This window comes from Talpa europaea (assembly GCF_964194135.1).
Source record: "Talpa europaea genome assembly, chromosome: 2".
NCBI classification, from domain to species: domain Eukaryota; kingdom Metazoa; phylum Chordata; class Mammalia; order Eulipotyphla; family Talpidae; genus Talpa; species Talpa europaea.
Window position 1 is genome coordinate 41,010,848 of NC_140068.1, and position 16,504 is coordinate 41,027,351.

The 16,504-nt window shown below is 42.7% G+C and overlaps 1 protein-coding gene across 3 annotated transcripts in view; it reads left to right on the plus strand.

The window, feature by feature from the left end:
* The window catches only part of FYN (FYN proto-oncogene, Src family tyrosine kinase), a gene marked incomplete at its 3' end in the record, with an annotated part of 53,609 nt that overhangs the window by 26,512 nt on the left and 10,593 nt on the right, over window positions 1-16,504 (plus strand). For all 3 annotated transcript variants that reach the window (XM_084228040.1, XM_084228039.1, XM_084228041.1), the window contains one exon: window positions 16,040-16,171. In XM_084228040.1, the coding sequence (XP_084084166.1) occupies window positions 16,040-16,171 (132 nt within the window). The remainder of the gene's footprint in view (window positions 1-16,039; window positions 16,172-16,504) is intronic.

Consider the following 16,504-nt stretch of genomic DNA (forward strand, 5'->3'; position numbering starts at 1 on the left):
TGCTGATGTGCTCTGCAGATGGCAAGCGTGCTGCACACTGAAGTTCCTGCTGGGGATTAATCAACTCCTCCAGACAGCTGGTCCGTGTGCCTGATAATATTTGTAAGTCGGGTTTTATGTTACCCACAGGTCACAGCCGGGCTGCATCTTGATTATGGCTGTGTGGGCTGTATTCAGGAGCATGTGCCAAACACAGGTATTACAGGACTGTGAGTGCCAATTGTTTTTCAAGACAGTTGTTAGGTTCCCATCTAAGGGCACACTGAAATATCCTTCCCTCCACCCCTGGGGTGGATGAGGTGGCATTTCCCAGGATACACGCAGAATTGGAATTTGAACCTGTGTTAAACAGCCCTTACTATGGTTCTTTCCTCCTGCCACCCTCAATCCCCTTTGGAACTCTGAACAGAAACCCTGTGTCAGGGTGAAGGTCAAGACCAGGCCTGTAACAACAGGCCAACAGCATTCTAGAGGTATCTAGAAATTATTTGGCATTGCTCATTCTCTAGTATGTGTACATCTCCCTCAATTAGAGCAGATAGATCTTCTTTAGTCAAAGCTTAGTTCTGTCTTTGCTAAATCCTGTCAAATTAGGATCTGCAAGTAATGTCAAGTCAACATTAACTATTTGGGTGCCCTGTCTGTGAAAGGGACTTTGCTAGGAGCTACTGATATAAGAAAGGCTGAACTGCATAGGAACTTATAGGAGCAAAGAGGAAGTCAGACAACTGAATTTGAAACTCAATTCTGTCACCTACCAGATCTTGCATAAGTTATTTAACTTTTTCATTCTTCAGTTTGTTTCTCTGTGGAATGGAATATACTTTCCCTGCTTTGTGTTTTAATTTTGTGACGATTAAGTGAACAAGTACATGTAAAATATTTAGCACAGTGCCAGCACATAGTGATTGGTAAATTAAAAATAGCCTTGTCATTATGTTCTGTACAATTCTTAAGTCCTTGAGAAATAAACAAATTAAAGAATGAATTCTAGACACAATGGAAAGGCCCAAGTACTATTTGGGAACGGGGAAGAGGAATCAACGATAATTCCCAAGTAGTCAAACGCAAGTAACCATGAGAATGGAGTTGCCAACAATAGAAATGTGAGTCAGGAAGATCTTATTTTCAGAGAGAGTGACTTTGGTTTTGGATCTGCTAAGCTTGAGGTGGTTCTGGTGAAACATCCAAGGGAGGTGTCTCAGCCCAGAGAGGTCAGTTGGGGTGTCTTCGCCATGGATCCTCACTGCTCAGCTTTTCCTACTCATCACCACCCACCTACTGACCATGGCCTCTCAGCACACACTACCTGCACACTCTCCAGGTCTGATCACAGTCTCCTCCCTACCCCAGCACTGCACCTTCATCACAGAATCATTCCAGAGCTGAATGTGTACAGACACCACAAGGAACTGCTATCTGTCCTGTTGTCCTCACACATCTACACCGCACCTGTCTCCTGTGATCACCAGCCTTGACAGCCATCAACAAATCTTGCTTTCCAAGACTCACACCCCTCCAGTCATCAGTCCTTCAAGGCTTACACAAACAGGAAGCAGTGGGAGAATTCTTGACAGACTCTTGGTCTTTTTCTTCAGAAGCTTTCAGGAAGCTCAGTGCTGTCTAATTTTGATTTAAATCTAGCAAGTTCAGGTAGACCTGACATGTATAAAAAAATTTATTTATTTATGCATACAAGAACTGGGGTGTAGGCCAGAGGTGCAGGGGAGGTGAGAGGATTCACCAGAGACAGAGTTGGGAGCAGAACAGGCAGATGTACTGAAATACACTGCTAAGGGAGGCAGCAGGTGAGACAGGAGAGGTCTGCTGAGCCAGTAGTTTAGCTCCCTGGCTGGTTGGGTATCAAACTCGTGCTGCAGTGGCTGGAGATAGCTTGATAGTGTTGTGTCTTTAACCCCTGCATTACCAGGGAGGCCCAAGAATGACTTTTTTAGTGGGCACTTATGATGAAGAGTCCACTGCCAGCATTCTATCCCTTACATTCTCTCTTCTAGCCAGTAACCACCACCAAAAGTAGCCACTGTTTTTCCCTCTGTCATCATTTTACCTGTGACTTGAACTCATATAAATGAATCCCCAGTATTACTCTTTCATATCTGGCTTCTTCCCCATCATTATTTTTGAGAGTCATCCATATTGCTGCATGTAATAGTAATTCTTTCCTTTTCATTGATGAGTAGTATTCCATTGTACATTAAAATATAGTCATGCATCATTTAGCAATGGGCCATATATGCAATGGTGGCCTGAACAGACTACCACACAGTTGAGGTGTATAATAGACTGTTCCATCTAGATCTGTGTAATTATATTCTGTGACATTCCCACAACAATGAAATCACCTAACAACATATTTCTCAGTATGTATTCCCTTTTTTAAGCAACACATAACTATATATCAGTTTACTCATTCTACTGGTATTTTCAGTTTGGGCCATTACAATTGAAGCTGCTGTGACAGTAGATGTAGGTCCTCTTATCTCTCGGCTGTCTTCCCAGGAGTGGAATTGTTGGTCACAGGGCCAGCCTATGGCTAGACTTGTAGATACTGCCCAGTAGATCTTGTGGGCCTGTCTCAAAGGTAGACCACATAGTAGCTGTGTTGGTTGTGATATTGTATTTCCCTCTTAGGCTACTGAGGCAGCCTAATGTGACTGAGGAACTTGTGGTTGATGTTAGAAGACCCAGGTTTGAACCAGTTCTATCACTTATAAGCATGGTGTCCCCAGCAAATCATTTAACCTTTCTGAGCCTCATTTTTACCATCTGTAAAATGTAAATAATTAATATAACTACCTCATATAATTAGTGTGAGTATTAAATGGACTGTTTTATAAAACTCTATTATACAAGAGCCATTCTTATAACCTGAACTTTTTGTTTGATGTATGTTTCCCTTTAAAATGGTCTTTATTTTCTTACCTCAAAGTTTTTTTGATCATCTTTATCGAAGTAATGTTGGTTTACATCACTGTCTATGTTTTGGAGGTATAGGTTTAACCTCTACAGATGTAATCATGCCATGCTCAGGGACTGTTATGGCTTCCTGAACCTTGGAGAAGGGTTGTTGGAGACATCAGGACTCTTGCACATGGCAAGGAGGCTTTGGGGTCGTGGAGGCACAAGAGCTCTGGCGCTACATAAACCATGTCCAAATGCTAACTGTGCTATCTCCTGGTCATAGATTTTGCTAAACTCTAGCTTCTCTGAGCCCCAGTTTTCTCATCTATGAAATAGGTCTGATATTGGTTACCTTTCAGGTGGTGATGCCATTAATATTATTCACTCCTTCCCATTCCTCCTGGCTGGCAATGCTAAATCAGGTATCTTTTTGGATAGCCAGACTGCTTTCCTTCTCCTCCCCTAAACCTCACTCACACACCCTTAACCCTCCCAAAGATGGCAGGGATTGGATTGGTTATGAGTGTGACCCAGAAAATCAAATTATCTTGGTGTGAATCCAAGCATCTCTGCTAATTAAGTGTGAGACTGTGGGCAAGTTACTTAACCTCTCTGAGCCTTCATTTCCACTGGAAAAAAGGATAATAATCTACATCATAGAATTGGTGTGTGACTTCCCTGGGAATATGTGTAAAGTACTTAGCACAAAGCAAACTGATATCAGCTGAGCTAATAGTTGTGTAGTTGTAGTTGGTAGTAACAATAATAGTAATAGTATTGATCCAAATGAATGATAATAGCTGTTTCTCTCTCTCCCTGCCTCTCTCCCCCGTCTTTCCCTCCTCCTCCTCTCCCCCCTACACATGCACACGCAGATACACACACCCCCACTCCTTGGATTTTCTTGACCTGTTCTTATACCCATATAACCCACTTCACCTGATTTGAATCACCTTGAAAACAGAAACAGAGTTGCCCATCTTTGGGGGGATATTTTTAGGTTTTTGTTTTAAGCTCTAAGTTAGCAACAGGATCACTGTTGAGGCAGTAAATGTCAAGGAAATTTAATGTTTAGGTCTTTAGAATGCATATAGAAAAGCAGGCATTCGGAACTTTGTGTAAGATCTGCTGTACATTTTGGTTTGTGTATTAAATAGAAGAAAAATGTGTCTGTTCAAATACTCCCAGTTCTGAGGGCTTAAGTTGAATAGATTATTGTCTGGAGGAAAATTCACATATAAATTAGAATGCAAAGAATTCATAATTGTTGCAGTTTTCTTGTTAATTATTTCATGTTAAAAAATTGTTACTGTATAAATTAACACATTCTTTCATGAAGAACATATTTTAGAAAGATTTGTTACTTTAATAACTCTTTGTGTATTAGAAATCCCAGATGCCTGTACTAATTAAATATAATCAGATTTTGGATTCAAAAAGCACAGTAGCCATTTAACACAAACAAGCAAGCAGCTAGGTTGACAAACACAGTCAGGAAGAAGCAGTTTCTTTCAAATTTTGAATTTCACAATTCAGAACTGTGAACTCGATTCCTGTCCTTCCTTTGTGTTACAATGACTGGGGATTATCAGCCTCTGAACACCAGCTTTCCAGCTCAAGGGCTCCTGCAGAATTATTCATCAGTCTCTTCTGAGGCCCCTATAATCCCGTGGCAGATCAAGGCTGATCTTGCCATGAGATGCCCTCCCTCTGCCCCCATCAGCACATGCATTTCTTGTTCTCTGTCAACAACAGCACTGCAATTCCCACACAGGGTGCTGTGACCTGAACAGCAAATGTCAGGGAGAGGGGGGAGGGAGAAACCCTTTTAATTATTGAATTTAATCTAATTCTTCCCATGCTAGAGAAGAAAACCGTCCTTTGACAAAAAGCAAACCCTTTCCAACACAGCCATTGTTCTGAGTACTAAGCAGGAAACTGGTTTGTTTGATTTGACCACACAGTTCTCCCACCCTCATGCCCACGTTCAGAGCTTATCATCTATCCTGAGGGGCTGTCCAGTGAGAGCCAGGAAACTTCCCTATGGACTGCCCTGCCCTCGGCCAGGTCGGAGCCATCTTTCCTGCCAAGCTGATGAGTTGCATGCCTGAACCAAGCCTGGTTCTAATCAAGGCTCCCAGATCCCGAGTTTGGTACATTTCCATCACTAGGCAGAAAAAGTGCCTTCATTTGTATTCTGCTGCTTATAGCTCCGGGCTTCCACCAGCACTTCTGAGAGAGATGCTTTGTTTATCTGCTGAGCCATGGTGGAGCTCCAGGGGCCAGGTTAACCGTGGAGGCTAGCGGGTCAGACTGCCAGGGAAAGGGAGAGGAATTGTACAGATTATTCATTTCCTTCATCAAAAGGACATGGAGAAAGGCAAAGTAAAATGAAAATAAAAGGGACTTTAAATCACCCTTGTCTACCCCTGTCTCTCTTTTAAGATTAAAACTGTGGGAAGGAGGTAGATTCATTTCTTCCACTCAGGCAGCTTCCTGACTGCCCCGGGAGGAAACAGATGGGACTGATGTACTGGTGTACGCACTGGTCAACAAGAGCCCTCGTGTCTGGATACTTCCCTCTGTGTCTGCACTGGGCACCTGTGCATTGTATTCCATGTAGATACCGCGCTCACTTGCACTGTCTTGAGCAGAGCAATTTGGCAGTTGGTCCTGAACGGTCAAGTGCAAGTCCTTGGTCTGTGCATCCCACTTTTCCTAGCAATCACCAAGAAGGAAGCAGATGGTCACACTCTGTGATTTTAAAGTGTGTAAATAGGAACTGCCGACTGCTATCAAACATCAAAAATGTCACTTGGCTTCCTTGTCTTGCTTTGCTGGCATAAAGGAACTCTTGCATTTGCATCTGGATAGTCAGGGCCAGGCAATGCATATGAAAACTGCCCCAAGTTTTAAAGTCCTTCTTCTAGCCAAGAAGGGTGCTCATCCCCCTAACAGTATAGGCACAGAGCAGTAAGGGGTACTTTCTGAAAAAGTAACCCCCTAAAATGGTGGTTGTCTTCTGTATATCCTTTCTTCCTTCAATTCCTCCCTAACTCCAAACCAAACCTTCAGCATGACCAACAACTGTTTTCAAGCAATATCCCCCAGCCCCATGCTTGCCCATGCTGCCTGGCACCATTCCTGGCATGATCTCAGACCTTCTGGGAGTGGCTGGATTCCTGAAATGACTGCTCTGTTGAACTACATCCCAGAAGTCCATTTATTACCAAGATCTGAGTTCTCATCACCCTGAACAAAAGTGTGCAGATGATTCCAGGCCCACACATGGTTTTCTTGCCTTGTATTCTGCACAGTGTCGATAAAGGTAGTGTCTGTCCCACTGGGGCTCAGTGTCAGAGTTTTTATTGTGATATTGCTTCCCTTTTGGCTCTTAAAAGCTGGATGGTTACAATTATTCAGAGCTGTGGTGTTCTATAACAACAAGGAGAGCTCCTCCTTTCTCAATTCTGACTAAAACAAACATTCAATAAGCCCCCATCACTGTCTGCACTTTGGGCAAAGTCCCCTTGATGGCTCTTGGATTTTCTTCCTGGGAGTAAAGGAACCAAACGCCTATGATTGCAAGAGACATTCATCGATTTCATTCTTTACTTTTATTTTGCCAGTAAGTTATCCTGAGTCATCATTGTTCACCATTGGGTGGAGGGTGATAGGGAAAGGCGGGCAGCCCAGAGCATCTTCCGCTAACCTTCTAGCTTCCTAATAGATGTCTAGGTGAAGTTTACAGACTCTTCTCCCAGTCAGGCTTGCCTTCTCTTCCACACTTCATCTTCCTCAGCAGCTGGACCCCACAGCCAGTGCCGTGACTCGTCTTATCACCCTTTCTCCCTGATGGCAGTGTCTGCTCCCCTCTACCCTCCAGTTGTACTGGATTAGGTTTTCAAATAGCCACTAATGGACATTCCCAACCTCTGGCCCTCTGGGGCTCTCTTTGGAACTTTGCTCCCCCCTCTCAGCTTGAATATTCCTGTTGTGGATTCAGCCACACCAGACCTTCTCTGATCCATGTCTGGCTAACTGACCCAGGTACTTTGCAGTATGTTCAAGCCCTACCTCTGGTCTCTGGTTCTTGTCTCCCTTGATCAACTTGGTATCCTTTACCTATACTCGCCATGGGACAGCCACTTCATACTTCCTGTCTCCTTCATCTCAAATTCCCTGCTCACCATTATGCATTTCACATGGAATATCCTCTTAATCCATTATACCATTTACTTTTCACTTATTTTTATTTTAAAAACATGGTACTTAAATCTTATGAAATTAACATAGAAGTTTCATCAGAATTTGTCACCAGGAATAACTGGAAATCATAAAGTTGTATTATTCCAGGCATTTTTAGGAAATTTGAGTCATTCCCTTGGCCTACTGTGAAAATTCTGAGTTTTTGCTTTGCCAGGTTTTATTGGATTTCAAATCATTGTTTTGCTTGAATAACCACAAAGTTTCCAGGTCAGGTCAGCTTTGATTTTACAGCTTTTACAGGATATCCTGTCCTAGTCCTGCCTTGTCACCCTTCCCTGCCTCAATGTAACCAGCTTCCCGTTATTGGCATAGATCATGATTTCGTTTCTTTTATTCCCCAGGGTGACTTTAAAGTTGAAACACTGCATGCATATTATTTAATATTGGATGTAATAATTTGCAGAGTTTGTGGCTTCATAATTAAAGAAAACATTGGATGGGAATTTTCACTGTTTCAGAGAAACAGTGTCTATTATTGATGCTAATCCCTTTCTTCCATGAAAATGCTCTTGGGGCACCACTTGTGTTCTCTGTAGGAAGGATTGGCGCCTTTTATCCTGCACTGGCTTGGCCCTCTCCACCTTGGCCCAGTTTTTTAATCAGAGGGAATATTTTCTGAGACAGGGCTATGAAATTGGCCTAGTCACTAGAAAACAACAACGAAAAAGGACTTGATGGTCCAAGTCTCCACAAGAGCTGGGAAAGTGAGCTGGGCCCTACCAAGGGGTGTCCTGGTCTACACCCTGAGCCTCACCCAGAGAGAAAGCAGCAAGATTTTGATATGGTCACCTCTACTCAAAGCTCCTTTCCCTCCTTCCTGAATCCTCTTCTTCCTAAAGCCAGTACTACAGTGAAGTTCTCTGTTGAGGTTGGCTTTTAGTTCTGTCCCACCAGTTGCCTGGAAAGTACTGGATGAGCAGTTTTCTCAGGAAGGCATCCCACTGAGCTGAGGAGTTACTGGACACTCGGTAAGTCCTCAGTGAGTGATTGATGAGAGTATTAGATTTTCTTCATCCTCTCTGCCTCTCTTGAAATTTGGAGAGATTTGGCTATCCTCGTGCAACTCAGTGCTTTACATTACTATTAATATCCAAATAAAATAATAGCTATCACACAGTCCCAGATGCTATGCTGAGCACTTTCTCTTCTGTGGAACAAAACTATTATTGTTTCTACCTCATTTAGCATGACCTACAACTCTTAGTAAGCCTACTCAGCTTGAGTCTTACCTCCTTTATTTATGTTTAGCTACTGTGGTGGCTACTATCATCAAGCATTAAACTGGCATTTATAGTGCTGGCTCCAAGTGCATGGAAGAGATCAAGGAAGTCTGGAGTAATCACAGATGACATCATGAAGGAGGTGAGACTTGAGCTGAGTAGGCTTTAGCTAATCACATAGAAGGAAAGAAGAGTTTTTGAACAAACCAAAATAAAGGAAGTGAGTATGATTTGCCAAGTTCAGGATGCAGAATTTGGGAAAGCAAACTAGACTAGATTTGCTATGTATTTAGGATAGCAAAAACAACAGTAGAGTAGCTATGTGGGTACTTGGAAACCAGGTGGGGGGTGTTGACTTAATGCAGTAAGGAAGCCACTATAATTGGAGGGGGGGGGTCTTTATGAAACTGAGGTTTAAAGAGATCTGTTGAAAGCTCAATGAGCTGAAGCGAGGCACTATGGCAGGATGACTTATAAAAGCCATAAGAACTTGAACCAGGTTTTGGCAGTGAGTTTAAACAGGAGAGGGCAATTTGAAAGTCATTGAAAACAGGAGGCATTTGTGAAGGATCAGGTCTGAGGTTTACGGAAAGAAAAATCCCAGCTGACTGTTAGGGTTTTTACCTTGAAACCTAGCAGAATGGTGATCTGAACCCCAGAAAAGGGATGGTGAAAAAAGGGACCCTTTTTATCTTAAAATATTAAAGTGATAATAAACCTTATGTCAGTCAGTAAAATTTACCACCTAATAAAAGAATCTCCTTTATAATAAAATGTCTTCTTGATAGTAGGATGGCTAGGTGAAATAATTTGGATTCATAGTTGCTACACAAGATAAAAATGGGCCACCTTGGGGGCTTCTTCCTTAGACATTCACAAATCAGGAGCCACAACTTCAGATGAGAGACAAAATCTGTCTAGTGTATCCATCCCTATTCACTTAGAGATGACAGGCAGGGTTATACCCACGAGAGGGTGTATACCCTCAGGGAATAAGCAGAGCAATCTCTAACCCTCAGGGTCCAAGACCCTTGTAATTAGAGTGGGAGAATGAAGAAGAGCCTACAGCTGAGACAAAAGAAATGCTTAGAACATCAGGGGAGAATAAACTCAGAAAGATAATTAAGTCATTTCTTATAGAAATGTTTGAGCTTCACAGAGTGTCAGAGTATGCTGTTTTACCCCTTTGTTCCTGAGATTATTGGTATTATTCACATGTGAAAAGTATGCTAAGAGAGCACAAATGTAACTGGAGCCACTAGCTCAATAAACATGATGACAAAAGTGACAATGGAAGCATAATCTACCCAATTGCTAATTGCTAATAGTCACCCATGGGCCTTAAAATGTCATGATGCTTTCCCAGAGCTTTGAAAAGTTAACATTCACATTCTGTCTCATCACAAATTGTCCTCAAAGTAGTGATATGTTGTTGTCTCCCTTGTTTTAAAGACAAGGAGCAAGAGCAAAATGGAGATGTCATCACAGCAATGCTCACAAGCTCTAGCGGCTTCCTGTAGCCCTTAGGATGGGATCCAAAGGCTGTCATGTTGGCTTGCAAAGCATAAGGTCCATCCTTACAGCCCTTTATTATTTTCTGTAACACCTGTGTGGTGGCAGCCCAGGTGCAGGGCAGGCAGGTTCACTGTGGATTCAAGCAAATGGTTATTGAATAAAGGATCTTGGAGCCCTCGGTAGATTTGACAGGGCTTTAATGCTGAAGCAGGGAACCAGATACAGGAAGACCAGCAGGCAGGGAGACAGGGTCTGGGATACAGGCAGCAACCAAGTCTCCCAGCCCCCTCAATCTCCACACTCTCTTCCTGGCTTCCCTCTGGCTTCTCTTCTCTCATCATCTCCCAGTCTCTGCTCAGGTATACATACTTACAGGTATGCATGCCCTGTGCTTGCTGGCTTCTTGGCCTCCGTGTCCATAATCATAGGCACACATGCCCCGTGTTCATGCCTCTCGGCCCCAGGTGTCCGTGCATGCCCCATGCTCATGCTCCCAAGTGCTTTTCGCACCAACACAATACTACATGTGGGCAACAAAACCTAAAGCAAGGCCTAAGGTGGTGATTGCAGAGCTAGCGGTGGGAGGTAGGAAAGAGCAACTCCACTTTCCCTACCGCCTGTCACTCTCTAATACATCTACTGACCAATCATTTATCTCCTTCCCAAACTTAGTTGCAAGTTCCATGAGAGCCAGAGGTTCACTGTTTCATCCCTAGTACTAAGTACAGTGCCAGGCACATGGAGAAAACTCCAGAAATACTTCGGGAGAGAACAAAACCAGCCCGGCACTAGTGGCATTTTTATTGCTGTGTTCTGGACTGTCTCTTTTCTCTTTGTAAGGTCAGGAATGGCCACGGAACAGGTTTTCTATGACCCCATGCAGACAGGGTAAAGGAGGAGAGAGTCCTGGAGACCTCGGCGGGTTTTCAGGATTTTATTGGGATTTACCGGGTACACAGCAGGCAGGGGTGCTGGGGGGCCGGGAGGCTGGCAGTCCTCCCAGCCCCCAGCAAATCCTCACTCTAGCTGGACTCTCTGGTGTTCTCTCTGCTTCTCTTCTTCTCTCAGCTTCCGTTCGTTCTTGGCTTCTGCTGGCGTCCCCGTGATGCCGCCCTTATAAACTCAGCCTCTCAGCCCAGGTGTACCCACTTCAGGTGCCCGCCATCAGGCATGCATTCAGGACCACAGGGTTCCCTCATCTATCCTAATGGCGGGAGGGCAGAAAAGCCTGATACTTTTACCTTACCCTACATCTTGCTTACAACACGGATGATTATTAGCTTTATTTTAATAAGACTAGGGCTCCGTGAGGTTAAATGATTGGCATCCAGTCATCTGCTTTCATCCCTTTCTGTTAAATGGGTTTTTCTATAGCTTATGAACACTCTGGCAACTTGTGCTTCTGCTGATGTAACACACACACACATGCACACACGCACACATGCACACTGTAGCCCCTGTCTGGTGCTTCCTCACCTCAGACAGAATCACTCAGACCCAAAGGGGATCTGAGTACACTTCATTGGCACTAAAATCAGAGTTTTCCAGGTGTTGTAAGTTCCATTAATATGTGACAGATGCTTTTCTCTGGTAGTTGGCAGTTGTTAGACTCTTAGAAAAGCATCCAGATGGTGACAGCAGGCAGTGACACTGGTCACCGAGGACAAGGAGAGGACTCTCCAGTGGGCAAGAAGATATTAAATCCCATAAGGAACCTCAGTTATTTTGCCTGGAATTGAAGTCTGGAAATTCTGATTAGTTGTCCATTTATTCATTTATTGAGCAATCTTTATCTAGTACTTTTGGTTCACCAAGCACAGGACTCGGTGCTGGAGATAATGGTAGCCTTCCAAAATGACCTGCTCTAACCCTTAAGACATTATCAGGAGAGATGCACTTCAGACATCCCTGAATAGTATCAATTACATAGAGCACATGCTCCAGCAAGACAGAGTAAAGGGACCTACCCCTGTCTCAGTCCTCACTGAGATTCCTTGTGCAAGTAACACTGAGGCTAAGAACGAAGCAGGATATGGAGTTCGCTTAGTGGTGGGGAGTTTGGGCAAAGGGTACAGCCTGTGCCATGGCCCTTCAACAGGTAGGAGCAGTCAGAGAAGGACAATGGGGATGTTGGGGTTGGAGAAGGGAGCCCCAAAATGACATGGAGAGGCTAGAGAAGTAGGAAGCAAGGACTAGATTATATGTGTGGGTTCAATTGTCAGGCCATGTCAGGAGTCCAGGCAGGTGACAATGAGCCAGTGAGGACTAGAGTGAGGTGGTGAAGAGGAAGAGGAATGGACACTTCCATGGGTGTGCAATAAGTCCAGTATGAAGAATGAAAAAGCAGCAGGGGCCAAATTAATTCAGCAAGCTTTACTGAACTCTGCTGCACAGTCACTGTGCTATTGAGCACCAGTGAAGAAAGAACAGACACAGCACCAGGCAAAGGGTATGCTCAGCACTCTGGGGTCATCAATGGGGCAGTTTTCAAGGTGGCAAACACTGAAAAGGAAGCAGAGTTGTGGGAAGGCTGAATTTTGGGTGTTGTATTCAAGACCTCCCGATGGAGTCATTGAGGATGGGATTGAACTGTCAGGAAATTGGGACACCTGGTGACACAAATGCAGGCATCATGGGAATCCACGGGAACAAGTAAGTTCCCCTGTTATTACACAAAGCTTATGGCCTTTGTCCTGTTTACATCTCAGCAGAATTTAGAGAAACAGTTTCAGATGGATGTAAGAAATTGTTATGGAAAACACTGGTATGTTTACTCCACACAGAACATGATTCAGCCTTAGTCTATCTGGTTCTCTCTGTTATTCCAGGGAGGTGAATGACTAAAGTACAAAGACACTTTGACTTGCATGCTGGTTCTAGCACGTGGGCCCCTGTGACACTCCACACCAGTTTTCACCCATGTGTTTTTTCCCATGGAGGGCTGTAAAATTTGCAACCCCTGCCTGGAAAATGGTCAGTGAAAACGGTGCTTTCGAGTTCATACATAAATGCATAGAGATTATGGCCTTTTCATATTGGCTTAAAAGAATGTTAATCGGTTCAAGTAATTTAGTATGAAATAAAAACCAAGGTGGTGATGATTCCTTTATTTTCTCAGTTCATCTAAACATTGAACAAGTACCCCGAGGGTTCCCATGTCCTCCAAAGCTCATAATATTAATGACAGAGATCATCATACCTGTATCATTTGCTACATTTCCTCCAATAAATTACAGAGGAGAGAAAACTGTTGGTATCTGAATCCTGCTTGCAAAAAGGAGATTTTTTTAAGACCAGTGAATCAGCTAGTTACAAAATAATACCTGGTTCATTGTAGAGCAGGTCTCCAGGCATCGTCTCCTTTTTCCTACAAATCCATACTGCTTAGAAGGACGCTTTGGTCCTGACATGATTTCGGAGAAAACATCTGAGGGGGTGAACTTGCTTTTAAGGGAAAGTCTATATTTACATCCAGGAGATCCTTCCTCCCAACTTCATTCAAGGAGCGAGCCCCTCACTGCCCCCAGCAGGGCCTGGGTTGCCATTCCCACAGACCAGGTTTGCAGTGTGCACCCTGCACTGTCATTTGCTGAGAGCACCTGCCCAAAACCCCATAAACTGACCCCCATTTGGAACCACATTTGTATCCTCAGGTGGAAAACCAAGGGGAAATAAGAGGTAAAGAGATGGATGAGGAGAGGAGTGAGCTTTGGATTATTTCTTTTCACTTGAAATGTCAACTAATGATGAACAGCTTATCACTGCTTTAATTTAACTTTTCTCCTTAAAAAGGAAAATATGATTTATCTTTAAAGAAGCTTCTTTTGTCAGTAGTGGCTGCTATTTTAAGACAGAAAAGAAGTTGGACAAAGACATTCTTCATTTTTCCCATTCAAAATGTATTAGTTGTAAATACATTGCTTATCTTAAAAAGAAAACTGATGCAAAATAAATTAAAGTAAGTTGCTGTTAGTCAGTCAAAGCATGTCATCTACAAATGATTTCCAATCAAAGACCCATTACATTACACAGCCTTTGTTTTAATTTATTTTTCAAGGTATATAATAATTCTTATTGTAGATGATATAAGGAGAAAATAATAAAGCAGGCACTCGTGCAACTGACTGATCTATTGACAAGGGAGGAGGGGAGTGCATCTGAAATTATAAAATTCAGAAAATCCAAATTAACTTTATCCAAATTTTAGTTTACTTTCAGAATACATACATCTTCACCAGTGTTGCAGGATTAAAAGAAAGGAAGACTCCCTTTTGTATGTCATTTTATTTACAGGATTTTTCTACACAGTGGAGAAAAATGTTCTATTTGCTTCAGATATGGACATAGGTTTCCAAGCCATTTGGTTGGAGAAATGGTTTAAATAGGAATGAATTTAATATACCTTTAATTCTCTGAAATAAGAGAACTCCAGCTGAGGTTTGTTCCAGGGCACAGTCTGCCCTCGACACTGAAGAAAATCTATCACATTAATCCCAGCGGCTCAGCGTCCAAAGCCGTGTGAACAGAATGCTCAAGGATAGATTGTGAGAAGAATGCTTTGAAAGAAACTTTAAAAACAAAATGACTGTTCAGAGAATACCAGGCCTTGTGTGGAGTCATGCAGCACTTAAAAAAAGATATAAATAATTATGCTTGAAAAACATAGTTAATTAAAAATAATTCAATACATAAAAGGAAAAGAAACTATAGAATAACTTATCTGTTCCAGTGTTATATGAGACACCACATAATGAAATAGGATTTTTTTTTTTAATTTCATTTCACACTGGCTTATATGGAGAGGAAAATTATATTGCCAGAAAATGCTAGATAGATTTGCTAAGATACTATCATGTACTGTATTTAAAACAAAAATCTAATTGCTATAATTTATCATACCTCTGGTTATTAAACCCATACTAATCTAAAGATTTTAATCATTTGCCACTTTTACACACTGTGACTTTTCACAGAAGATACTATGAAATTTTCTGATATTGTCAGCCTTTGTGTGATTTTTTTTTAGGAGCATCTAAGTAAAATTAACATGCTTTAGACATATAATTGTGTTTACATCAGTAATAAAAATTCCCTGTGTTTTTCCTCTTAGTTTGTTCAGTAAAATATCTGGAACTGCTTTATAATTGCTGAGCCTAATGTGCATGAGCCCAGGCTGCTGAATCAATTTTAATTCCCTGTGCACACATCTAGCCTTGTAAAGAGCAGGGTGGACACTACTTTTCCATTTGGATTGGAGAGACGATTCTTTTAATGTTGAAAAAAAAATTGAAAGAAAAGAGTCTACTGCCTTTGGCATGAATTTGTTCCTTGGTCTTGAGAAATCAGAGACTCATGAGACAATCATTGAGGCAAGATTGCTCTTCAAAAATAAAATTTAGAGCTGGCAGAAGTGAGGCAGGGAGGTAAGGGAGGGATCATGCAATGTGGAAGAATGAAAGATGGCCACTCTCGGTGAGAGAGGGTGGAGGGAAGAAAGAGAGTAGAGGGAGGGAAATAGCCAGAGAAGGCATTTCTCTCTGAGGGTGTGGGAAGCATGTTCAACACAACATGTGGGCTGTGGCGAATTGTCTCTAATAGCAGAAGCATGGTGTTTCCATTTGGTTTTTATGCGCCTCCTAACAGTACACTGTGGCCTTATAAAGCAATGGATTCTTTGCTATACAAGAGTAGCATTATGATTTCTATGTATTTGTTAACCTATGTGTATTTGTTAAATTATAGCTTATTTCAAAGCAAATATATACATACACACACACACACACACACATCTCCATTTCCCAAATCTACAAGTTAGCCCCACCTCCAGACCAAACTTATGACATTCAGTATGATGTGATAGATTCAGGCTTCAGATAGATGAAGCCAGAACTTTAAGTGCTTTGAAGACCAATGCTTTGATAGGAAAATTAAAATTAAACTGACTTGCTTAAGATCACAGAGCCAAGGCCAGACCCCACAGCTTCTTTGTTTCACTTCCTTTCTATCCTCCTCTCTAAACCTGCTCCAACGAAAGTGGCTTCCTAGTGCTTCTCCTCCCTACTCCATTCCCTGCCATGTGCTGCCTGACAAGTAACCAGATGTTCTTTCTGCAGGTGCAAAGTTCCCCATTAAGTGGACGGCCCCCGAGGCAGCCCTGTATGGGAGGTTCACGATCAAGTCTGACGTGTGGTCTTTTGGAATCTTACTCACAGAGCTGGTCACCAAAGGGAGAGTGCCATACCCAGGTAAGAGCAGGCGCCCATAAAAGTGGATCTCTGACCCCATGCTCTTTCAACAATATCTGGGGAAACCTCACTGTTTGCCTTTTAATCCCCATCCACAGCTTTCTGCCCACCACGAGTTTAAAGAACCTGAATAGGTATTTAGTCAGAGAAAAGCAGAACTGGGAACTACCATAATAATGTAGACAGGCAGCCACCACAAATTACGTGTCGGCATTAATCTAATTAGCAGCTGGTATGAATGCTTCGATCCACCCCACTTAGTGGGATCTCTCCTCTCTCAGTGGGCAAGTGTGTCTGTGGCTCCCAGAGCAGAAACCTCTGCCCAAATTGAGT